The following is a 26,314-nucleotide window of genomic DNA, read 5'->3' as shown; positions in this document are numbered from 1 at the left end:
AAATCGAACTCCACTTTGTGAATTTAAACCCTTTAATTCCAAAACTACAATATCAGTCTTCTTTGATCTGGAACTCCTGGATCCAGGGATGGAGAGGGTGGTAGGTGTTACAAAATGGCTCCAGCCAAAATGACAGACACAGGATTTCAGGGCACAGAGGGAACTATTTAGGAGGAGATCCCCAACCCAGGCTCAGAGTCACACCTGGACCCAGACATGACTGTTGTAGGATAGAGAAAATTGCAGGAAGAGTGACAGGTCATTCCTCACTAGAGTTGTTAGGGCAGATGGGGCGTCGGAGGACAGGTTGTGGGATGGGCAAGGTCTGGTCTTCCTCCAGGTAGACCCTCTTTGCTGAAACAAACCCCCAACACACACACATACTCAGAGAACACACACATCCACACATAAATGAACGATTCTAAATATTGTCTAAGAAAGACAAATGGTTTTCCACCTGTCTTCAGACCTTATCACTTCTGGATCCAGTGTATTTTAACTTTTGGAAGCAAGTGACACGTATTTATTTTATATTATAAAAGACAAGAGGATACTTTCTCTACGTATGCGTGGATTCCTCGGGATAGGAAAACAATGAGCTATGCCCGTGCATCCTCTATTAAATAAGCAAAGCCGGAGTCATCAGATACTGTACATCAGTTAAGCAAGAAGAGTATTCTACATCAAATTTGAAATTTCCCAAATAGGACTAGGTGCATTTGACAGAAATTAGGAGGACAGTGACCATTCTAGCTTCCCATAAATGCATCAGTATCTACAGCTGGGTATGAACTGAGGTATTATCATCCTCTTACCCTGCGTCTATGCACATCATAAACTCAAAATAGCTTCACCACAGTACTTGTATTTTCATAAGAACTTACAAAAGATATTAGGCATTGTGCATGTACCAACTCCACAGGGAGCCTGACAAATTGATTATTCTTATCTCAAGAATAAATATATTTTAACACGCAATGAGTTCAAGTCTGTAAATCAGTGGCAAAGTTACAATTGAAATGAAAAATTCTAGGGAAGGGGCAAGATGGTAGAAGAATTGGGGACCTCAGTTCATCTGGATCCTTGAAGGTAGGCAGATGCTATCAAATCATTGTGAACTGCCAGGAAGTCAACATGACGTTTAAGAAAGGACTTGCTGGACCTCTGCAAGTAGAAAAGCGACCACCCTGGGCAAGGGGGGAGATGCGAGACGAGAATCCAAAGTGATACATCAGAAGGCAAAAGCCAGGGCAGGCAGTTTACACATCCCAGGATTGGGAAAGGAAAGGGCCACGGAGCCCACAGTTGCAAGCCTTAGCAATCTGATCTGGTGAGAGACAACCACAGGTTATTCGTAATGAATTATCCTTTTCGTCAATTAACTTTCAGTAAAAGGCTGAAATATCATAAAGAGCAAAAGCTTCCAATTGGCGCTAATCACTTGATTGGATTAAGGGATTTGGGTGTGGTCCCTTGCTCATAGAGCCCTATCAGGCCAGCGCACCTCCTAATGTTGCCTCCCTCAACAGACAGCACCTTCAGGTCTTTCTCAACCTCCCTAACAGCCCCTGCACCTTTCTGAACAGAATTTGATCAGGTTCCAAGTTGAATGGATACCTTTATGAATGTCCGTTTTCTTCTTGAGCAACATCAAGTGAGCAAAGGAGAGTTAGCCGTTAGTGCTCTAGGACAGGGAAGATCTCCTTCCCAAAGGAGCTCAGGTATCACATAGGAACACGTTCTCCTCACCAGTCAGAGTCTCTGTAGCTGTGACCAATTATTTTGGGAATATGGTGTCCATGCTTTGCTCATACACTTCCATCTCTCTCAACTATGATTTCAATCTACAAAGTGTATGAAGGTTTTGATGAATACCAGTATCTGCCTAGGTGTGGCCCGGGTCCACCACAAGAGAAATCCTCTGGTTGGCTTTATGCTTTTGGAAAACATTCCTTTGAAACTCCCTTTCCTACAAGAGTCTATATCCTAAATGCAGTGTTTATATGCCTCATTTTAAGTGCTCCTCAGGGAATTCCACCCCAATATCCTTTATATTCTCCTGATTCAGTTGGAGTACGTTGTAGGCTTGTGCCTTTTTCCACATTATGGGCTTGGCAGTTGTAGATGCAGGGAGGAAGGCACTGGGTTAGCTTGCGGTTTGAAAGTGTCACTATGGCTTATTCCGCCTACAGAATTGGTAGTGTCTGCTGAAAGATTTTTGAGTCGACTTGACCATTCATTCCTACTTCTGACCATGATCACTTTCACTGGCAAAGGAGGCATCCTTGTGCAGGATAGAATTACAAGAATAATGAAGTTTAGGAAATTGTAAAGTCTTAGGAAAGTTGGAAACCAGAGTCTATGTGTCTTCTTTACTGAACAGAGGCCAAGAGAAACAGGGAAGTTTTGCCAGACCATGGTCAGTGACTGGGCTTCACAAGCCCTGGGGCCCTGCTGAATTCTTGATGTTCACTTGTCATCCCTGGACACTAAGGGAATAAAAGTGTCATCTCTGAAGCCACCATGTTTTAGGATATTGATTCTGTAGTCAAAAATCTTGTGTAGAATGCTTTTTATAATATTACACTTTTTAACTGAAAGTAAACTGACGAAAAGGATATTACATTATGAATAACCTCAAAGTCTGACCCCATTGTTATTGCTATTAGCTCTAAATTGAGCAGAAGTGTTGGCAAAATACATATAGTTCAGGAAACATGAGTCCCGAGGTTAATTCCCATGCTGAAATATACCAATATAATTTCACTTGCAAAAATTTTGGTATCCACCAAATCCGCATGGACTTACATCTCCATTCACACCGAGACACACACACACACACACACACACACACACACACACACAGAGTCATAGAATTCTTTCTCATGAGGGCATCATTAGCTTCCTTGCAGCTGCTGATTGGCTCCAACCCTACTGCAGCTAAGAGGATTAGATGGATGTCTCTCAAGTGGCTGAAACGTCACGTGACCTCGGGGCAGTATAAAAGTCAGGGAGCAACGGAAGTGGCCATTCCTCACCATCCCTCCCTCCCACGGGACACACAGTCTCCTGCAGTGGAGCCTGCCCAGGACCTTTCCCAGCATCTCCTGACAGGCGCGAGGACCACAATTGCACTTCAGGTGAGTTTTCGGACCACTGGTCCTACCTTCCCTGAGCGAATAATGGGACAGTGAGGAAATGGTGGAGGGATTGGCCCTTCCTCCACGGGTTAAGGACTCTTTCTGGTCTAACATGTTCTGAGAGCAGGGACTGAGCCAAGGCATGGCTGTGAATGCCCAGGACACCCGGAGGTTCCAATGCCAATGGAATGGGGCCTCGAGTGTCACATTGGTGTGGGGTGGTAGACGAGCAGGGACAGAAGGCCTGTAAACGTCTCAGTGGGCGCTGCAGACCTAGAGAAGACACAGGATCAGGGCGCCTGCGCAGCTCCATTGTTTCAGGGTCTGACTTGGGTCGGGTCATGATCTCAGGCTCTGGAGATGAATCCAGGCCTCCACTGGGTTTCCTGCCCAGGGAGTGTCTGCTTCTCCCTCTGTCCTTCGTACAGCTCAAGTGATCACTCTCCCTTATACATACACACACACACACACACACACACACGAACACTCTCCCTCTCCAATAATAACTGATATTTTTTTTTCGTTGTTTTAAATACATTAATTTTTTATTGGTGTTCAATTTACCAACATACAGAATAACACCCAGTGCTCATCCCGTCAAGTGTCCCCCTCAGTGCCCGTCACCCGTTCACCTCCACGCCCCGCCCTCCTCCCCCTCCACCACCCCTAGTTCATTTCCCAGAGTTAGGGAAAAATTTCCCAGAGTTATAGAAGAATTACCTGGTTCCCCAGGTGAAAAGAAATTCACTTCCAAAAGTTTCGATGGCAGTTAATTGGGGCCCTGCCACGAACACATGGAATGGAAGTGTTCAGATGGGCAGCTTCCCATGGAGTAGAGGGGACCGTGTTTTCTCAATGTATCTGGACTTAACTATGGCTTCCTCTGGCGTCACAAGGGTCATTCAGATATGAGAGAGGGAAGCCCACTTTCCTGACGCTTTTGCCCTTTGCGTGCTCCATGGTGGATCCCACTGGACTTCAATTGGGAGAGGCCTCGTCCCTGGTTTTGTTTCCACAGGGGATTTGGAGAGACTTAATGATAGTGTCAACAAGAGTCCCTGCTTAAGGGTGGGCTTCCTCAAGCGGGGATGCGGCTTGACCAGGAGGGCGTAGGCAGGAAGGAGCAAAGAGAAGTGGCAGTGGGAATTGTGTGTTGGGCACAAATGTCCTGACACTCGCTAATGCCTCCTTGTTAAGACTGTACAGGGAGGAGGCCGATGTCATGGTGAATAGGACTCACTTGTTTCTTTTCCCTCAGGCTACCCGAAAACCATCCCGGAGGCAGACTGACTTGTCCCTCCAGGACGTGGGACTGATGGCGGCCCGTCACACCCTGCTTGGGCCCGACAGACCCTTGAGAACCCAGAAGGGCAAGAGGCCACAGACAGCAGGACTGGCCCCCACAGTTCCCAGACCAGAGGAGGAGAATCCCAGGGTAAGTGGGGAGGCTGGCATGGGTTTTGAAGCAGGGGCTCTGCCAGGAGTCTTGAGACAGGCTAGGAGCCCAGAAGATCGTGGCCCTGACTCAGTTGTCCATTGTGACATGGGCAGGAAATACCCCAGGCTACACATTGGGACACTCAGAGGCTCTGAGCATCAGCCCCAGGGCACCGTAAGAACAGATTCAGCCTTGTGTTTGTCCCGAATCTTAATCTTAATGATGCTTCCACTGGTCTTCAACCTGACACCTCCAATGCCTCGTCCCCTCCGCCCCCTCATTTCCCCTCCTGTCCCCTCCCCACCCCTCCCCTCTCCAAGGTCTTGGGAGGAAGCATCCTGAGGTCTTTACTCTGCCTGCACCTCACTAGCCAGATAGGTTGTCCCCTGTCCTCATCCCATGTGCCATCCCTGAGGATGGCCTCCCATTCGTGTGCTTGGCAGGTTCCCTGGCATTTGAATGGATGCACTGACTCCTCCCCCTTCCTCCCCCAGGTAAAGTGCAGGGACTGTGGGGCCTTCGGACACAAGGCATCAAGCACCAGGTGCCCCATAAAACACTGGGGCGCAACCCTCCTTCCCGTGGCCTTGGGCTCCAGGAGGCTGAAGGAGAATGTGGAGCCGTGGAGTCAGCGGGACCAGCGGCACAAGGCTGGGCTGTTGAACCAGGCTGAGAGGGAAAAGGTAGAGAGACGAAGGTGAGTCATGGGGCTTGCTGACCCGAATGCCAGGGATGACACCGACAGACACCGTGTCCGTGTGCATGCACACTGTGTGCACTGCAGCGTGCGGGCAGAGTCAGGCGAGGTGAGGCAGGCAGAGGAGCTCCCAGGCTAACAGGGGTCCACATTTGGGTGATGGTGCTGTCCTTGCTGATTTGGTGTGGGGTTTTGTGGCTGGAGCAGTGTGCCTGCACCAGTGAATGTATGGAGCTTGGCACAATACAAGGCAGACTCTCTCATAGGTTGTGAATGAGAGGAACTGCCTGGACGACCTGGTGGGCTCACTTTAGTCAGGGTGAGGGGCAGGCGTGGGCGTCAAAGGGCTGAGTAGGGAAAGGACCATGTTGGCCCAAGCCCGTGGCTGGTGTCCAGCTGGAAGACAGGGAAGGGGCTTCCTTCTCCTTTGCATGCTTTGATTTCTTGTGCAGGCAAGAAGCCGAGCAGAGGAAGGCCCTGCTCCAGAGGTTCCCCAGGAGACCCCGAGAGGGGCAGAAGCGCACCTGGAAGGAAGGCACAGAATCTTGTGACTATGTGAGGGTGAGTGTGCGCTGCTTCCCGGCTGCTGTGCTCTGTGGGGGACTCGCTGGGCTCCATTGGCCTCCTGGGGGACGGCGGGGCTCCACTTCCACTCTGACCAGGGGCAGTCGAGTGGCCCGGTCTTTGCACCCATTTTTCCCTTGGTGCCCATGATGTTGCCTTATGCCTTGAATGTGTGCAAACAGTGGGTCTGTGGACATGTGAAGGTCATTGGCGGACACTCCTGGAACACATACCATCCTTAGAGAAGAACAAGCCGCTGTCCTTCGTGACACATTCCCCCACTGCCCATCCCTCCTCAGGAGCTGCCACTGTGACTCTCCAGCAGCAGGACTCCTATAGCCTCGTGAGCAGAGCGGATGGAAGAGCTGGTCCAATGGAGGAAGCATCGATGTGAGGCTAAAATGTGTGTGCTCCTCCCCGATGTCAAAAGTGCATCAACAGCATCCGGTCATGCCTTTGTTCCGGAGCAGGCCTGGAGCCGGATTCCCTACTTCTAGGTCAACAGACCCCATCTCTTTCTTTCCCTGCTCTGGGGGAGGGGGTGGTTAATAAGGTCTTAGGCATTTGTTGGTTTCTTTCTTTCCTGAATGTTCATTTTGCCTTGGTGCCGAGGCCACACTCATGGTGTCCCGTGCGTTCTCTTTTCCCACAGCGTCCACACATGCCGATGCCCGTCTATACCGCCAGGAGGCCTTCTCTCCCTGAGCCGTCCCTGCCGATGGAGGCACGTACTGAGAACCCTGACGTGAGCGTGCGGTCCCATTCCACATCTCCTCTCAGTAGCCCTAAAGTTAGCCTCAGCCCACCTAGTGGGCCTCCTGGTGTGCAGGAAATGCCGGCTGCTGACACCCCTCAGCCGGCACGCCAACCCTGTGTCAGGGCTGATAGCCTGGTTGTGCAGCAGAAAGTGAAGAGGCCCTGCCGAGTCTCCCTTGCAGGTGCCCAGGCTGGCTCCAGGGTCCATGGGCTGGGACACACCCAGGCACCACCCAAGTATCCTGAGGAGAACACCTGTCCCGCTGTGAGCAACGCATTGGCAGACAGTTCCCAAATGCCCCTCCAGACTCCAGGCAAGAACTGTGCCCAGATGCCCCTAGACAGGACCCAGAACCCCCGAAAGAAAGCGCGATGGAGCCCCACCCAGCACACCCCCAGGAGCATCCAGGGAGCCCACGTGGGGATTTCGGGGACTCTATGTCCTCCAGGAAGCAGATGTGCACGTGGATGCACGACCGTGCCCCCGCAGACCAGGAAGACACCTGCCCTCCTGCCAAGCAAGGGCACCCGGCCCACACCTGCCACACCTCCCCTGGAAACGCTGCAGCCGTGCACCGTGCCCCCACGGCCGCCCTCTGTGCCGGTCCCCACTCAGCCCCTGAGAATGGTCTTCACCAGATTGGACAGAAGCTGCTGGAGCTCCAGGTTCCTAGCAGCTCCCTCATTCCTTCCTCCCGAGATGCCAGGCCCTGCTCAGGGCCTTCCTGCCGCCCACATGTCGGATGGAGCCCGTGACTATGTCCCCCGGAGCATCCTCCACGATGACCTACAGGTGTCCTCATCCTCAGAAGACACTGAGAGCGAATGAGCCAGCCTCTGGCCTCGGACGCTTGTCCTCCACCCCACTGAACCCTGACGGGGTGTCTGTGGACCTGAGGACGTGGCCCACTCCTGGACTGATGGGGGGAATCGGCGCTTGCTCAGCTGCCTTGCATGGAAAATTTCAGGTCCACCGGGTGCTGCCTCTCATGTTTCTGGGGGCTGTGCTCAGATGCCCACCCCTCAACAGACACACTGTACTGTTCTTTAGGGAAATCCATGGGCTGTGGCAAAGGCTACTCTTCCCTGTGGAATGTCAAGTTGTCCTTCTGGAAATACATTATCTGTGAGATGGAGGGAGATTTGAGTGAGCGCTTGTCACTCCAATGGAAATGAAATGTAAGATGTTAAGCTCCCTTTGGTTTACGCATGTCTGCGTTTGGGGATTCAGCATGGAGTACCCACTGGGTGCTCTGCAAATGGATGCCGTATTCTCTCCTGAGTTGAGTTTTTCTTGACTCTCTGGTGGTAGCTTTGTGGGAATTGTGATGGGCAATATTTCACCCATGAAGTTCATTGTTCTTCTTTTTTTTTTTTTTATTTTTATTTTTTTTAAATTAATTTTTATTGGTGTTCAATTTACCAACATACAGAAAAACACCCAGTGCTCATCCCGTCAAGTGTCCACCTCAGTGCCCGTCACCCATTCCCCTCCAACACCCGCCCTCCTCCCCCTCCACCACCCCTAGTTCCTTTCCCCGAGTTAGGAGTCTTTATGTTCTGTCTCCCTTCCTGATATTTCCCAACATTTCTTCTTGAACGTTACCTTAGAGTTGTGTGTAGTGTTTTATTTCCCTTAATAAAATGTTAGCACCCGTGAATAGTGTGCATGTCTTTCTTTTGATTTTGTTTTGTGGGGTTTTGTTGTTGTTGTTGTTGTTGTTGTTGCTCAGCATTTCTGAACCTCTCTATCGTTATTTTAATTCCTCCAGCCTTAATTGCCTGAGAAGAGACAGCAGCATGTTATGACCGGGGGATTCTTAGACATCGAGGGTCTGGGTATGCCCAGCTCTCCTGCATGAAGAGCTGTATAGGGAACATTGATCCCCATGCATCCTGTGTGGGTGCCATGTGCACCGCAAGGGGCCAGGGTCACACGTTTGTCTATGAAGGGATGAGTTGGTGGTATCCCCCTATGCATATTCCGGAACCCACTTCAATGTTGGATCATGATGACTCCTTTCTGAGGCCTCGGCATGGAGCTTTTTCACCCTCAAGATTCTTTAGGAAGCAATGTTTGACAACTGGGTCCGTGCTGGCCCAAATCGCATGAGATCCAGGCTACAGTTCTCTCTCTCTCTCTGTCTGTCCGTCTGTCTGTCTCTAGGAAATCTCTGATGAGAACCCATGGAAACAAAACGATACCACACCAAGCCAAAGCAAACAAACCCATCGTGGTGTTGAGAGGATTCCTTTCTTAGGAAGAGCAACTGACTGGTCTTTCCTCACTCCAGAGCACCTATTTAAGGGTGCTCTCTCTTTCTGTGCAGATGCCTGTAGCTGAAGGGTGGAGGAGCTCCTCGATGAGCACACTAGATTTTTAAGAGGCAGAGGACAGTACAGAAGCTGGTTTGGGATCCCTCTCCTGCCCCCACGCCCTCCGTAACTCCCATCCATGCAGTCATTATGTGACCGGGGTCAGAGTCTGGCCCCTTGGGCCTCCAGCCCCTGTCTCATCCCGTTAATGCTGCCCTATTGCTATCTCATGGCCTCTGAGGAAAACCCGGCTTCCTGGCTCTTGATTTCTGGCCAGTCAATGTACAGGTGGGGAAACAAACATTCCCTACCTTCTGGAAGCCTATGAAGATCCCAGAGGCCCAAGGTTAGAAAGGCCTATCCTCACGGGGGAATCTCAGGATTGGAGCTAGTCAAGTAGCCTAAGGATTCTTGGACCTGCAGGTATATAGGGCACAGGGGTGAGGAGGCAGGCACGCTTGACCGAAGGGCCTTAATGCTGGGCTCTCCAGCAGAAGTGGCACTTCATGTGCAGTTGAGGGGATTCCTTCCATGTGCCCAGGGAGATCAGTGAGAGAGCCTAGCTGAAGAAGTCCTGAGCAGGCCTGTTCTCCCCCTCTAGTCACCTCTCGTGTCTTTTCTTCTCCGCCAACAAAAATCCAAACCGAACCAAACAAAACCAAAGCTACCTTCCCAAAGGAAAATCCACTCTCATCCAGATACGGAAGAAGAGTTAAATTCTGGACAAAGTGGTATAGGTTTTGGATATGCCAGGAGTGTGCCCTCACTTGGAATCAACCCAGGAGCAATTTCTGTAGCAGAGACAGTAGGACTGGTATTGGCCACAGTCCATCAGCATGGACCTCCAAAATTCTTAGAAAGACCAACTCCCCTATTGTTCACTCAAATTCATGATGGGGATTGACAATGCGCAATGCAGTTGGACTCCATTTTTGCAAGTGGATGTGAGAAAACAGGCATCCCCTTGGGACGCGGCTGAAACGATCCAACACTTTTGTACTTCTTAGTGAGCCTGTAATTTTTGGCTCCTAGTCTGTAACCTCCATGCTGATGGCAATTCAAGTCCTTTCTACTGCCCCCACCTACTTCATTTGGTATGAATATAAGAACAATAAAAGCACTAAACAGTACTTGTAAAGCTTATTCATCTTTTACTTCATTCATTTCTTATTTTAATTCAATGAGCCAGCATACGGGACATCACTGCCTGGATCCCCCTACCTGAGTCCACTCCTGGAGGAAGCTTAAGGAGCAGGGGTCGGGGCTGCCAGCGGCTCCCCGCTCCCTGCAGGCAATGGCCTGTGTGCACACAGTGACACAACCGCACCCCTCTCCGCAGGCCCCAGGGAAGGACTGTGTGCAGCCAGGGCCCCAGCCTGGAAACACACCTGGGTTCAGACACAACTTTCCATTCTTCCCTGGTTTTCACCCCTCAGAAGCCATTGTGCCCGTCGGGATTGGTCTGCGTCTTGCCTGTGGGACAGGGAGTATCCTGGCACGTGCTTCCTCCAGACGTCCCCAGGCCACTGTGGCATCATATCTATGACATTGGAGGTGGGTGTCACATGCAGGAAATACCTCCCACCACATGTTCTTCCTTGGTGTGTACATGCGTCCAGGCCCACAAGTTCCAGTGTGCGCACACAAGGGCAGCAGTATTCTCATTCTGGAGGCCCAGAAGATGACAGTCCCACTGGGGGAGGATCGGTGATAGCTTCGCATGATCCTAGGCTCCTGAATCCAAGGTAAACCCTGCAGAAGGTCTCAGCGTCTTGGCCTAGAAGGTGTGAGGCTGTCCTCATCCTGAAACCCTGCCTCTCGTGTGTTGCAGGCCATCCCTCATTTCCAGTGGGTGAGCTGTGGACAGCGATGCACCCAGTGTGTTCCCCTGACCTGGGCTCTTCCTCATACTAGAACGTGCTGGAATGCCTCCCGTCTGGGCTGTCAATGCCCACGCCCACCCCCGCCACATCTCCATGTCTGTAGCCAGTTCCATCCACACAACCTCTTCCCAGCCCCCTCAGGAAAGGAGGGGCAGCAGTGGCCCCTAACAGAGGACACAGAGCTGGCTTCGTGCCCCCTTCTGCCTCCTTCCCAGGCTGTGATCCTGGCGAGGCAGTGGCCCTGCTGGGGTCTGCACCTCCTCCCCTCATTGGCTCCCTGGAGCCCCAGCTGCTGCGTTTCTCAAAGCTCCACAGGTTGTCACAGCCTCACCTGCAGAGCTCAGGAGCCCGAGGTAGCACCAGGCTCTTTTTCTAGGGAGCAATGGCTCTTTTCATTCCTGATGATGTTCCGTATTTTGTCCATCTTTCCCCCTGGAGCATGAGCTCCGAGAGGGAGGACCTGGTCTGCTTCTCCACTCTGGCCCTCTCCGTGCTCAGGGCTCAGTGGCTGAAGGAGCAGGTGGGAAATCCCATCCCACGAAGGGCCAGCTCAGCGGTGGGAGCCTTATTGACTTGGGGCATTTTTAAATACTTGTGCTTTTCTTTTTTTTTAAAGGAAACCCTGTGCCCGATGTGGGACTCAAACTCACTACTCCGACATCAATAAGCACAGGACCTTCAGACTGAGCCTGGCAGGCGTCCATTGGTCATTTGAAAACTAGTAGACTGCCCCCCTCAGGACAGTTGATGGGATGAGCACTGGGTGTTATTCTGTCTGTTGGCAAATTGAACACCAATAAAAAATAAATTCATTGTTAAAAAATATAAAAAATAAATAAATTAAAAAATAAAATAATCCTTCCTACATGCTATTAAAAAATAAAACTAGTAGACTGATAGGTATTTCAGTTAATTTGGTGATCCACATTTTAGGTCTATCCCATTGTTATTAGCTCTAAATTGAGCAGAATCGTGATAAAGTTAAAAAAATTCAGCAGACACGAGGCCTCAGGATATAAAGGAAGCGAAAAGAAATGTTGGGAAATATCAGGAAGGGAGACAGAACATAAAGACTCCTAACTCTGGAAAACGAACTAGGGGTGGTGGAAGGGGAGGAGGGCGGGTGTTGGAGGGGAATGGGTGACAGGTACTGAGGTGGACACTTGATGGGATGAGCACTGGGTGTTTTTCTGTATGTTGGTAAATTGAACACCAATAAAAATTAATTAAAAAAATGAAAAATAAAAAAATAAAAAAAACCCACAGTAAAATCAACCAATATGGGACTATTGGTAGAAACTTTGGTACTGCTCTATCCCAAGGAGTTTGAATGGTTGTATCTTCATTTTCATTAGTTTCCATGAAACTTTTTAATTTTTCCTTAATGTCCTGGTTGACCCTTTCATCTTTTAGCAGGATGGTCCTTCACCTCCACGTGTTTGAAATCCTTCCAAACTTCTTCTTGTGATTTAGTTCTAATTTCAAGGCCTTATTGTCTGAGAATATGCAGGGGACGATTCCAATCTTTTGTACCAGTTCAGAACTAATTTGTGACCCAATGTGTGTTCTATTCTGGAGAAAGTTGCATGTGCACTTGAGAAGAATGTGTATTCCGTTGTATTTGGATCTAAAGTTCTGTAGATATCGGTGAAATCCATCTGGTCCAATGTATCATTTAAACCTCTTGTTCTTTGGAGATGTTGTGCTTAGAAGACCTATCGGGTGTAGAAAGGGCTAGATTGAAGTCACCAAGTATAAGTGTATCGTTATCTCAGTATGTCTTAACTTTGGTTATTAATTGATCTATTTGGCAGCTCCCACATTCGGGGCCTATATATTGATGATCCTTAAGTCCTCTTCTTGCATAGATCCTTTAAGTATGATGTAGTGTCCCTCTTCATCTCTCACTACAGTCTTCGAATAAATTTTAGTTTATCTGATATATGGAGGGCTACCCCCGCTTTGTTCTGAGGACCTTTTGAATGGTACATGGTTCTCCAACCTTTTGTTTTCAGGCTGTAGGTGTCCTTACCTCTAAAATGCGTCTCTTGTAGTCAGCAAATAGACGGGTCCTGCTTTTTTATGCAGTCTGAAACCCTGCACCAAATTCCTCATGTACTTCCATCTCTAATCACAGAGCCACGCACACACGGCACATGCTCATCGTGATTGAAATGGTCCTCAAGAGGACATTCATTAGCATCCTCGCAGCTCCCTGCATGATTGCTGCTGGCAGCTCCCACATGAATTTCTGCAGTGCACTCACACCTAAGGAAGTCCACTCTCTTGGCTTCATGTTCTCCAGGGAGGCCACCCCAGGGAGTCGTGTAAGGAGCCCTTGGACCAGCAGGGGGCGACGTGGGCCAACAGAATCCTTTCCTAAGCTTCCAGGAGGCTTTGACACTGTGCAGGTGCCCAGGGAGGGAGGTCTGCATCTCCATGGCTTGAGGTTGCAGTGTGAGCATTTCCTAGGGCCCGAAGGGGACAGTGGGTAATTTCAGAATATCTGGGGGCCCAGAATTGCCCCTAGTGACGCTACTTTGAGAAATGCTGGACCCTGGGCTCTGAACTCAGGTGAAAGATTTGCAGGAAGCTCAGGCAATGGTATTACGTTCTCGAAGCTTTTCAGGAAAACTTCTTGCAAAATCTGTATCCAACTCAGTCAAGGCTTTGGATAATAACAACGCAGTGATTGGCCAAGAGACACTGGTTAAGGGAACACTGAGGGTGCCCTCCCTTGGACCAGTATTTGAGCAATTACTGATGCCAAGGCAGTGGATTTGGTCTTGCCCCATGCAGTCATCCTAAACATCCACGTTTTTAAAGGAAATATTCACTCACAGAAATAACACTTCTTTTTATACAGAGCATTGATGAGCCTATCGTCAGACAATTTAAAAACTCATTTAATATCGTGCAGTCGGAAGGAAGCATTTAGGGAAGGCAAGTTATCTCCTTGTCCTTTCGTTTTCCATCACACTCATGGAGTATTGTTTGGAAGGATTAAAGTTTAAATAGAACACTGTTCTTGCCAAAGTTTGTCAAGAGAAAATGATGCATTCTCTGATGAGTGTTACTTTTGCTCCTCTGAAAACAAAAAACAAAAACAAAAACAAAAGAAACCATGATGTGCTAATGTGCCTCATCATTTCTCTTTCCTGAGTAATTCAGAGACACATCCAAGTAACAAACCACTTGTCCTCTTCTTTAAACATGTGTTAGAGATAAGTTGTTTGCTTCAACGTGCGGAAATACATTGAAGCAAAAAGTGATGGGAAAATATCTGGAAAACCATTTGCCTTTCCAATTCAACAATTCTATTTAATGTGTGTGCGTTTGTGTGTGTGTGTGTGTGTGTATGTGTGTGTGTTTGACTGTGAGTGTTTTCCAGGAAGGAAGTCTGATGGAAGAAGGTCGGAGTCAGAAGGTATACATCTGGACTCCTGTTGTGATTCTGAGTCTGGCACTGTGGATTTGCTCCTGAATGGGACCCTCTGTGCCCTGTAACCCTGGGTCAGGTGTTCAAAACTGCAGCTATTTCAGAAAACCGTCCTTTCTCTTCACACTTCGATTCACATCACTTGAGTTACACATTCAAGAAGACTGACTCCACACAAATTATTCCAAATTAAATGATCTGTATGTTGGACACGCACGCTCACTAACTCATGTGCTATCTAGAAGAGTCCAGGAAGAGGCTGGTTGTTTCCTATGTCTTCTGGGACACTTGCTTTCACAGAACTGAAGCTCCAGTGCAGCTAGTGTGTGCTGACTGTGTCATAGATATGGGGAAGGCTATAGGCCTTGGGGCAAGTGCTCAGGACTATAAAGGATCAGGCTCTGGGCCAGGCCACGTGCAGATATGTTCATTCCCAAGTTAATGGAGGACACTGTGGTGTTTGTGCAAACTGGGGTTCCTCTACTTTCCTTTTCTCTTCTCTTGGTCATGGAGTTATTCACCAGGAAGTAGCAGCATTGCAGGCAGGATGTTTAAGAGAGGTAGAAGTCAACATGCCTGTGCAAATGTCATTTTTAACGGTTTTTTCAAAAAAAAAATAATGGTTTTTTCACAAGCTAAGTCATTTTAAAACACAAGACAGTTATGTTTAAAACACAAGACCATGTACTGGGCCAAGACAGTCCTGCCTTAGTCGTTTCTGTGACATCAGGTGCACAGCAGCGGGAAAATCATCTCCTCTCCTATTTTGTGAAAGTGAATATGTGCATTGTGATGCATGAGAAATTTTTCGGTGTATGATGGAGAGATGATGGAGGAGAGATGGATTACAGAGAGCTTCTTCAGGGATAGGTGGACAAAACAGTAGATGGAGAAATAGACAGGGAGTAACATTGTTCTTGAGAGCGATTCCTCAGGCCTCCTTCCCTACTTGGAAGGTCCTAGCCAGAGGTGAATCTTGAGGAGCAATTACCAGCAGGGCAATATAATCAGAAACTTCCTGGCACCTACAGGTCACAGCCTTATCTACTCTTTTCCAAATCAATATTTAACTCTCAGTAGGGCCTCCAGTCTTCCATTGAAAGCCATGATTTCCACAGATGCAGGGGCTGCACAGGGGATGAGCAAGGACTGCAGAGTATTGGAAGCACAGCACATGAAGGACTTTTTCACCTTTCCTCAGAATGCAGTGTCCAGCTGTGCCAACATTAGAGTTGTAAGGTGGGAATAGCCCGTTCGCAGACCTCATGTAAATATTCATCGTGCCTCTGCAGCTCTAGCAAATGCATACGCTGCAGCCCAAAGTGTGGAGCTGCACACCTGCCAGCCTGAGCTACTGCACAAAGTGGGGTCCTCCTGGAAGCCTAGGAAAACCTTGTGCTGGCCAGCGTCTCCCTCTGCTGGTCTGAGATCACCATGCAAGGCTCCTTCCTGTGACCTCCCCTATGGAATGGGAAACAGGCGGGTGGACTTCCTCAGGTGTGGGTAGCACAGGTGGGAGAAGGTCCTCCTGGAGGTGCTGGCCACACCCTGCAGGGAGCTGAATGGGTAATTTTGGGGGTTTTCTTTTGATCTGACCACAGATCAAATAATGTGTGTGCTTGTGTGTGTGTGTGTGTGTGTGTGTGTGTGTGAAAGCACATGTTAATCCAGCAGAAATTTGGAAACCAAAATCTACAGATTGACTTGTATATGTGGATTTTTCTGTGGCTTTTTCCTTCGTCGTTATGCGTGCTGCCCTATTTCCGTTTCACTTAAGATTCTTGTCAGTTTAGATGAAATCAACTGTAAAATTGACATCATTGGATATAGTCATTCGAAATCGAACTCCACTTTGTGAATTTAAACCCTTTAATTCCAAAACTACAATATCAGTCTTCTTTGATCTGGAACTCCTGGATCCAGGGATGGAGAGGGTGGTAGGTGTTACAAAATGGCTCCAGCCAAAATGACAGACACAGGATTTCAGGGCACAGAGGGAACTATTTAGGAGGAGATCCCCAACCCAGGCTCAGAGTCACACCTGGACCCAGACATGACTGTTGTAGGATAGAGAAAATTGCAGGAAGAGTGACAGGTCATTCCTCACTAGAGTTGTCAGGGCAGATGGGGCGTCGGAGGACAGGTTGTGGGATGGGCAAGGTCTGGTCTTCCTCCAGGTAGACCCTCTTTGCTGAAACAAACCCCCAACACACACACATACTCAGAGAACACACACATCCACACATAAATGAACGATTCTAAATATTGTCTAAGAAAGACAAATGGTTTTCCACCTGTCTTCAGACCTTATCACTTCTGGATCCAGTGTATTTTAACTTTTGGAAGCAAGTGACACGTATTTATTTTATATTATAAAAGACAAGAGGATACTTTCTCTACGTGTGCGTGGATTCCTTGGGATAGGAAAACAACGAGCTATGCCAGTGCATCCTCTATTAAATAATCAAAGCCGGAGTCATCAGATACTGAACATCAGTTAAGCAAGAAGAGTATTCTACATCAAATTTGAAATTTCCCAAATAGGACTAGGTGCATTTGACAGAAATTAGGAGGACAGTGACCATTCTGGCTTCCCATAAATGCATCAGTATCTACTGCTGGGTATGAACTGAGGTATTATCATCCTCTTACCCTGCGTCTATGCACATCATAAACTCAAAATAGCTTCACCACAGTACTTGTATTTTCATAAGAACTTACAAAAGATATTAGGCATTGTGCATGTACCAACTCCACAGGGAGCCTGACAAATTGATTATTGTTATCTCAAGAATAAATATATTTTAAAACGCATGAGTTCAAGTCTGTAAATCAGTGGCAAAGTTACAATTGAAATGAAAAATTCTAGGGAAGGGGCAAGATGGTAGAAGAATTGGGGACCTCAGTTCATCTGGATCCTTGAAGGTAGGTAGATGCTGTCAAATCATTGTGAACAGCCAGGAAGTCAACATGACGCTTAATAAAGGACTTGCTGGACCTCTGCAAGTCGAAAAGCGACCACCCTGGGCAAGGGGGGAGATGCGAGACGAGAATCCAAAGTGATACATCAGAAGGCAAAAGCCAGGGCAGGCAGTTTACACATCCCAGGATTGGGAAAGGAAAGGGCCCCGGAGCCCACAGTTGCAAGCCTTAGCAATCTGATCTGGTGGGAGACAACCACAGGTTATTCGTAATGTAATATCCTTTTCGTCAATTAACTTTCAGTAAAAGACTGAAATATCATAAAGAGCAAAAGCTTCCAATTGGTGCTAATCACTTGATTGGATTAAGGGATTTGGGTGTGGTCCCTTGCTCATAGAGCCCTATCAGGCCAGCGCACCTCCTAATCTTGCCTCCCTCAACAGACAGCACCTTCAGGTCTTTCTCAACCTCCCTAACAGCCCCTGCACCTTTCTGAACAGAATTTGATCAGGTTCCATGTTGAATGGATACCTTTATGAATGTCCGTTTTCTTCTTGAGCAACATCAAGTGAGCAAAGGAGAGTTAGCCGTTAGTGCTCTAGGACAGGGAAGATCTCCTTCCCAAAGGAGCTCAGGTATCACATAGGAACCCGTTCTCCTCACCAGTCAGAGTCTCTGTAGCTGTGACCAATTATTTTGGGAATATGGTGTCCATGCTTTGCTCATACACTTCCATCTCTCTCAACTATGATTTCAATCTACAAAGTGTATGAAGGTTTTGATGAATACCAGTATCTGCCTAGGTGTGGCCCGGGTCCACCACAAGAGAAATCCTCTGGCTGACTTTATGCTTTTGGGAAACATTCCTTTGAAACTCCCTTTCCTACAAGAGTCTATATCCTAAATGCAGTGTTTATATGCCTCATTTTAACTGCTCCTCAGGGAATTCCACCCCAATATCCTTTATATGCTCCTGATTCAGTTGGAGTACGTTGTAGGCTTGTGCCTTTTTCCACATTACGGGCTTGTCAGTTGTAGATGCAGGGAGGAAGGCACTGGGTTAGCTTGCGGTTTGAAAGTGTCACTATGGCTTATTCCGCCTACAGAATTGGTAGTGTCTGCTGAAAGATTTTTGAGTCGACTTGACAATTCATTCCTACTTCTGACCATGATCACTTTCACTGGCAAAGGAGGCATCCTTGTGCAGGATAGAATTACAAGAATAATGAAGTTTAGGAAATTGTAAAGTCTTAGGAAAGTTGGAAACCAGAGTCTATGTGTCTTCTTTACTGAACAGAGGCCAAGAGAAACAGGAAAGTTTTGCCAGACCATGGTCAGTGACTGGGCTTCACAAGCCCTGGGGCCCTGCTGAATTCTTGATGTTCACTTGTCATCCCTGGACACTAAGGGAATAAAAGTGTCATCTCTGAAGCCACCATGTTTTAGGATATTGATTCTGTAGTCAAATAAGAATCTTGTGTAGAATGCTTTTTATAATATTACACTTTTTACCTGAAAGTTAATTGACGAAAAGGATATTACATTATGAATAACCTCAAAGTCTGACCCCATTGTTATTGCTATTAGCTCTAAATTGAGCAGAAGTGTTGGCAAAATACAAATAGTTCAGGAAATATGAGTCCCGAGGTTAATTCCCACGCTGAAATATACCAATATAATTTCACTTGCAGAAATTTTGGTATCCACCAAATCCGCATGGACTTACATCTCCATTCACACTGAGACACACACACACAAACACACACGCACACAGGCACACACACACACAGGCACACACACACAGAGTCATAGAAATCTTTCTCATGAGGGCATCATTAGCTTCCTTGCAGCTGCTGATTGGCTCCAACCCTACTGCAGCTAAGAGGATTAGATGGATGTCTTTCAAGTGGGTGAAACGTCACGTGACCTCGGGGCGGTATAAAAGTCAGGGAGCAACGGAAGTGGCCATTCCTCACCATCCCTCCCTCCCACGACACACACAGTCTCCTGCAGTGGAGCCTGCCCAGGACCTTTCCCAGCATCTCCCGACAGCCGTGAGGACCACAATTGCACTTCAGGTGAGTTTTTGGACACTGTCCTACCTTCCCTGAGCGAATAATGGGACAGTGAGGAAATGGTGGAGGGATTGGCCCTTCCTCCACGGGTTAAGGACTCTTTCTGGTCTAACATGTTCTGAGAGCAGGGACTGAGCCAAGGCATGGCTGTGAATGCCCAGGACACCCGGAGGTTCCAATGCCAATGGAATGGGGCCTCGAGTGTCACATTGGTGTGGGGTGGTAGACGAGCAGGGACAGAAGGCCTGTAAACGTCTCAGTGGGCGCTGTAGACCTAGAGAAGACACAGGATCAGGGCGCCTGCGCAGCTCCATTGTTTCAGGGTCTGACTTGGGTCGGGTCATGATCTCAGGCTCTGGAGATGAATCCAGGCCTCCACTGGGTTTCCTGCCCAGGGAGTCTCTGCTTCTCCCTCTGTCCTTCGTACGGCTCAGGTGATCACTCTCCCTTATTCACACACACACACACACACACACACACACACACAAACAAACACTCTCCCTCTCCAATAATAACTGATACTTTTTTTCGTTTTTTTAAATACATTAATTTTTTATTGGTGTTCAATTTACCAACATACAGAATAACACCCAGTACTCATCCCGTCAAGTGTCCCCCTCAGTGCCCGTCACCCGTTCACCTCCACGCCCCGCCCTCCTCCCCCTCCACCACCCCTCGTTCATTTCCCAGAGTTAGGGAAAAATTTCCCAGAGTTATAGAAGAATTACCTGTTTCCCGAGGTGAAAAGAAATTCACTTCCCAAAGTTTCGATGGCAGTTAATTGGGGCCCTGCCACGAACACATGGAATGGAAGTGTTCAGATGGGCAGCTTCCCATCGAGCAGCGGGGACTGTGTTTTCCCAATGTATCTGGACTTAACTATGGCTTCCTCTGGCGTCACAAGGGTCATTCAGATATGAGAGAGGGAAGCCCACTTTCCTGACGCTTTTGCCCTTTGCGTGCTCCATGGTGGATCCCACTGGACCTCAATTGGGAGAGGCCTCGTCTCTGGTTTTGTTTCCACAGGGGATTTGGAGAGACTTAATGATAGTGTCAACAAGAGTCCCTGCTTAAGGGTGGGCTTCCTCAAGCGGGGATGCGGCTTGGCCAGGAGGGCGTAGGCAGGAAGGAGCAAAGAGAAGTGGCAGTGGGAATTGTGTGTTTGGCACAAATGTCCTGACACTCGCTAATGCCTCCTTGGTAAGACTGTACAGGGAGGAGGCCGATGTCATGGTGAATAGGACTCACTTGTTTCTTTTCCCTCAGGCTACCCGAAAACCATCAGGGAGGCAGACTGACTTGTCCCTCCAGGACGTGGGACTGATGGCGGCCCGTCACACCCTGCTTGGGCCCGACAGACCCTTGAGAACCCAGAAGGGCAAGAGGCCACAGACAGCAGGACTGGCCCCCACAGTTCCCAGAGCAGAGGAGGAGGATCCCAGGGTAAGTGGGGAGGCTGGCATGGGTTTTGAAGCAGGGGCTCTGCCAGGAGTCTTGAGACAGGCTAGGAGCCCAGAAGATCGTGGCCCTGACTCAGTTGTCCATTGTGACATGGGCAGGAAATAGCCCAGGCTACACATTGGGACACTCAGAGGCTCTGAGCATCAGCCCCAGGGCACCGTAAGAACAGATTCAGCCTTGTGTTTGTCCCGAATCTTAATCTTAATGATGCTTCCACTGGTTTTCAACCTGACACCTCCAATGCCTCGTCCCCTCCGCCCCCTCCTTTCCCCTCCTGTCCCCTCCCCTCCCCTCCCTACCCCTCCCGTCTCCGTGGGCTGGGGAGGAAGCATCCTGAGGTCTTTACTCTGCCTGCACCTCACTAGCCAGATAGGTTGTCCCCTGTCCTCATCCCATGTGCCATCCCTGAGGATGGCCTCCCATTCGTGTGCTTGGCAGGTTCCCTGGCATTTGAATGGATGCACTGACTCCTCCCCCTTCCTCCCCCAGGTAAAGTGCAGGGACTGTGGGGCCTTCGGACACAAGGCATCAAGCACCAGGTGCCCCATAAAACACTGGGGCGCAACCCTCCTTCCCGTGGCCTTGGGCTCCAGGAGGCTGAAGGAGAATGTGGAGCCGTGGAGTCAGCGGGACCAGCGGCACAAGGCTGGGCTGTTGAACCAGGCTGAGAGGGAGAAGGTAGAGAGACGAAGGTGAGTCATGGGGCTTGCTGACCCGAATGCCAGGGATGACACCGACAGACACCGTGTCCGTGTGCATGCACACTGTGTGCACTGCAGCGTGCGGGCAGAGTCAGGCGAGGCGAGGCAGGCAGAGGAGCTCCCAGGCTAACAGGGGTCCACATTTGGGTGATGGTGCTGTCCTTGCTGATTTGGTGTGGGGTTTTGTGGCTGGAGCAGTGTGCCTGCACCAGTGAATGTATGGAGCTTGGCACGATACAAGGCAGACTCTCTCATAGGCTGTGAATGAGAGAAACTGCCTGGACGACCTGGTGGGCTCACTTTAGTCAGGGTGAGGGGCAGGCGTGGGCGTCAAAGGGCTGAGTAGGGAAAGGACCATTTTGGCCCAAGCCCGGGGCTGGTGTCCAGCTGGAAGACAGGGAAGGGGCTTCCTTCTCCTTTGCATGCTTTGATTTCTTGTGCAGGCAAGAAGCCGAGCAGAGGAAGGCCCTGCTCCAGAGGTTCCCCAGGAGACCCCGAGAGGGGCAGAAGCGCACCTGGAAGGAAGGCACAGAATCTTGTGACTATGTGAGGGTGAGTGCGCGCTGCTTCCCGGCTGCTGTGCTCTGTGGGGGACTCGCTGGGCTCCATTGGCCTCCTGGGGGACGGCGGGGCTCCACTTCCACTCTGATCAGGGGCAGTTGAGTGGCCCGGTCTTTGCACCCATTTTTCCCTTGGTGCCCATGATGTTGCCTTATGCCTTGAATGTGTGCAAACAGTGGGTCTGTGGACATGTGAAGGTCATTGGCGGACACTCCTGGAACACATACCATCCTTAGAGAAGAACAAGCCGCTGTCCTTCGTGACACATTCCCCCACTGTCCATCCCTCCTCAGGAGCTGCCACTGTGACTCTCCAGCAGCAGGACTCCTATAGCCTCGTGAGCAGAGCGGATGGAAGAGCTGGTCCAATGGAGGAAGCATCGATGTGAGGCTAAAATGTGTGTGCTCCTCCACGATGTCAAAAGTGCATCAACAGCATCCGGTCATGCCTTTGTTCCGGAGCAGGCCTGGAGCCGGATTCCCTACTACTAGGTCAACAGATCCCATCTCTATCTTTCCCTGCTCTGGGGGAGGGGGTGGTTAATAAGGTCTTAGGCATTTGTTGGTTTCTTTCTTTCCTGAATGTTCATTTTGCCTTGGTGCCGAGGCCACACTCATGGTGTCCCGTGTGTTCTCTTTTCCCACAGCGTCCACACATGCCGATGCCCGTCTACACCGCCAGGAGGCCTTCTCTCCCTGAGCCGTCCCTGCCGTTGGAGGCACGTACTGAGAACCCTGATGTGAGCGTGCGGTCCCATTCCACATCTCCTCTCAGGAGCCCTAAAGTTAGCCTCAGCCCACCTAGTGGGCCTCCTGGTGTCCAGGAAATGCCGGCTGCTGACACCCCTCACCCGGCACGCCAACCCTGTGTCAGGGCTGATAGCCTGGTTGTGCAGCAGAAAGTGAGGAGGCCCTGCCGAGTCTCCCTCAAAGGTGCCCAGGCTGGCTCCAGGGTCCATGGGCTGGGACACACCCAGGCACCACCCAAGTATCCTGAGGAGAACACCTGTCCCGCTGTGAGCAACGCATTGGCAGACAGTTCCCAAATGCCCCTCCAGACTCCAGGCAAGAACTGTGCCCAGATGCCCCTAGACAGGACCCAGAACCCCCGAAAGAAAGCGCGATGGAGCCCCACCCAGCACACCCCCAGGAGCATCCAGGGAGCCCACGTGGGGATTTCGGGGACTCTATGTCCTCCAGGAAGCAGATGTGCACGTGGATGCACGGCCGTGCCCCCGCAGACCAAGAAGACACGTGCCCTCCTGCCAAGCAAGGGCACCCGGCCCACACCTGCCACACCTCACCTGGAAACGCTGCAGCTGTGCACCGTGTCCCCACGCCCGCCCTCTGTGCCGGCCCCCACTCAGCCCCTGAGAATGGTCTTCACCAGATTGGACAGAAGCTGCTGGAGCTCCAGGTTCCTAGCAGCTCCCTCATTCCTTCCTCCCGAGATGCCAGGCCCTGCTCAGGGCCTTCCTGCCGCCCACATGTCGGATGGAGCCCGTGACTATGTCCCCCGGAGCATCCTCCACGATGACCTACAGGTGTCCTCATCCTCAGAAGACACTGAGAGCGAATGAGCCAGCCTCTGACCTCGGACGCTTGTCCTCCACCCCACTGTACCCTGACGGGGTGTCTGTGGACCTGAGGACGTGGCCCACTCCTGGACTGATGGGGGGAATCGGCGCTTGCTCAGCTGCCTTGCATGGAAAATTTCAGGTCCACCGGGTGCTGCCTCTCATGTTTCTGGGGGCTGTGCTCAGATGCCCACCCCTCAACAGACACACTGTACTGTTCTTTAGGGAAATCCATGGGCTGTGGCAAAGGCTACTCTTCCCTGTGGAATGTCAAGTTGTCCTTCTGGAAATACATTATCTGTGAGATGGAGGGAGATTTGAGTGAGCGCTTGTCACTCCAATGGAAATGAAATGTAAGATGTTAAGCTCCCTTTGGTTTACGCATGTCTGCGTTTGGGGATTCAGCGTGGAGTACCCGCTCTGTGCTCTGCAAATGGATGCCGTATTCTCTCCTGAGATGAGTTTTTCTTGACTCTCTGGTGGTAGCTTTGTGGGAATTGTGATGGGCAATATTTCACCCATGAAGTTCATTGTTCTTCTTGAACGTCCTTAGAGTTGTGTGTAGTGTTTTATTTCCCTTAATAAAATGTTAGCACCCGTGAATAGTGTGCATGTCTTTCTTTTGATTTTGTTTTGTGGGGTTTTGTTGTTGTTGTTGTTGTTGTTGTTGCTCAGCATTTCTGAACCTCTCTATCGTTATTTTAATTCCTCCAGCCTTAATTGCTTGAGAAGAGACAGCAGCATGTTATGACCGGGGGATTCTTAGACATCGAGGGTCTGGGTATGCCCAGCTCTCCTGCATGAAGAGCTGTATAGGGAACATTGGTCCCCATGCATCCTGTGTGGGTGCCATGTGCACCGCAAGGGGCCAGGATCACACGTTTGTCTATGAAGGGATGAGTTGGTGGTCTCCCTCTATGCATATTCCGGAACCCACTTCAATGTTGGATCATGATGACTCCTTTCTGAGGCCTCGGCATGGAGATTTTTCACCCTCAAGATGCTTTAGGAAGCAATGTTTGACAACTGCGTCCGTGCTGGCCCAAATCGCATGAGATCCAGGCTACAGTTCTCTCTCTCTCTCTGTCTGTCCGTCTGTCTGTCTCTAGGAAATCTCTGATGAGAACCCATGGAAACAAAACGATACCACACCAAGCCAAAGCAAACAAAGCCATCGTGGTGTTGAGAGGATTCCTTTCTTAGGAAGAGCAACTGACTGGTCTTTCCTCACTCCAGAGCACCTGTTTAAGGGTGCTCTCTCTTTCTGTGGAGATGCCTGTAGCTGAAGGTTGGAGGAGCTCCTCGATGAGCACACTAGATTTTTAAGAGGCAGAGGACAGTACAGAAGCCGGTTTGGGATCCCTCTCCTGCCCCGAAGCCCTCCGTAACTCCCATCCATGCAGTCATTATGTGACCGGGGTCAGAGTCTGGCCCGTTGAGCCTCCAGCCCCTGTCTCATCCCGTTAATGCTGCCCTATTGCTGTCTAATGGCCTCTGAGGAAATCCCAGCTTCCTGGCTCTTGATTTCTGGCCACTCAACGTATAGGTGGGGAAACAAACATTCCCTACCTTCTGGAAGCCTATGAAGATCCCAGAGGCCCAAGGTTAGAAAGGCCTATCCTCACGGGGGAATCTCAGGATTGGAGCTAGTCAAGTAGCCTAAGGATTCTTGGACCTGCAGGTATATAGGGCACAGGGGTGAGGAGGCAGGCAGGCTTGAGCGAAGGGCCTTAATGCTGGGCTCTCCAGCAGAAGTGGCACTTCATGTGCAGTTGAGGGGATTCCTTCCATGTGCCCAGGGAGATCAGTGAGAGAGCCTAGCTGAAGAAGTCCTGAGCAGGCCTGTTCTCCCCCTCTAGTCACCTCTCGTGTCTTTTGCTTCTCCGCCAACAAAAATCCAAACGGAACCAAACCAAAGCTACCTTCCCAAAGGAAAATCCACTCTCATCCAGATATGGAAGAAGAGTTAAATTCTGGACAAACTGGTAAAGTTTATGGATATACCAGGAGTGTGCCCTCACTTGGAATCAACCCAGGAGCAATTTCTGGAGCAGAGACAGTAGGACTGGTATTGGCCACAGTCCATCAGCATGGACCTCCAAAATTCTTAGAAAGACCAACTCCCCTATTATTCACTCAAATTCATGATGGGGATTGACAATGCGCAATGCAGTTGGACTCCATTTTTGCAAGTGGATGTGAGAAAACAGGCATCCCCTTGGGAAGCGGCTGAAACGATCCAACGTTTGTGTACTTCTTAGTGAGCCTGTAATTTTTGGCTCCTAGTCTGTAACCTCCATGCTGATGGCAATTCAAGTCCTTTCTACTGCCTCCACCTATTTCATTTGGTATGAATATAGGAACAATAAAAGCACTAAACAGTACTTGTCAAGCTTATTCATCTTTTACTTCATTCATTTCCTATTTTAATTCAATGATCCAGCATACGGGATATCACTGCCTGGATCCCCCTACCTGAGTCCACTCCTGGAGGAAGCTTAAGGAGCAGCGCTCGGGGCTGCCAGCGGCTCCCCGCTCCCTGCAGGCAATGGCCTGTGTGCACACAGTGACACAACCGCACCCCTCTCCACAGGCCCCAGGGAAGGACTGTGTGCAGCCAGGGCCCCAGCCTGGAAACACACCTGGGTTCAGACACAACTTTCCATTCTTCCCTGGTTTTGACCCCTCAGAAGCCATTGTGCCCGTCGGGATTGGTCTGTGTCTTGCCTGTGGGACAGGGAGTATCCTGGCACGTGCTTCCTCCAGACGTCCCCAGGCCACTGTG

At 49.8% G+C, this 26,314-nt stretch overlaps 2 protein-coding genes across 2 annotated transcripts; both read left to right on the top strand.

The window, feature by feature from the left end:
* Positions 1-1,134: 1,134 nt before the first annotated feature.
* LOC140594370 (protein FAM90A5-like) lies at positions 1,135-7,424 on the top strand. Its single transcript, XM_072725326.1, has 5 exons — positions 1,135-1,191; positions 4,399-4,575; positions 5,073-5,275; positions 5,728-5,836; positions 6,492-7,424. Exons 1-5 carry the CDS (start codon positions 1,135-1,137, stop codon positions 7,422-7,424), a joined length of 1,479 nt encoding a protein of 492 aa, XP_072581427.1.
* Positions 7,425-19,050: 11,626 nt separating this feature from the next.
* Positions 19,051-23,532, top strand: LOC140594369 (protein FAM90A5-like). Its single transcript, XM_072725325.1, has 5 exons — positions 19,051-19,233; positions 20,497-20,673; positions 21,181-21,383; positions 21,836-21,944; positions 22,600-23,532. Exons 1-5 carry the CDS (start codon positions 19,051-19,053, stop codon positions 23,530-23,532), a joined length of 1,605 nt encoding a protein of 534 aa, XP_072581426.1.
* Positions 23,533-26,314: the final 2,782 nt, after the last annotated feature.

This window comes from Vulpes vulpes, chromosome 11 (genome assembly GCF_048418805.1).
Source record: "Vulpes vulpes isolate BD-2025 chromosome 11, VulVul3, whole genome shotgun sequence".
Classification (NCBI taxonomy): Eukaryota; Metazoa; Chordata; class Mammalia; order Carnivora; family Canidae; genus Vulpes; species Vulpes vulpes.
Note: the sequence above shows the minus strand (reverse complement) of the source record. Positions and strands in the feature narration are given on the sequence as shown.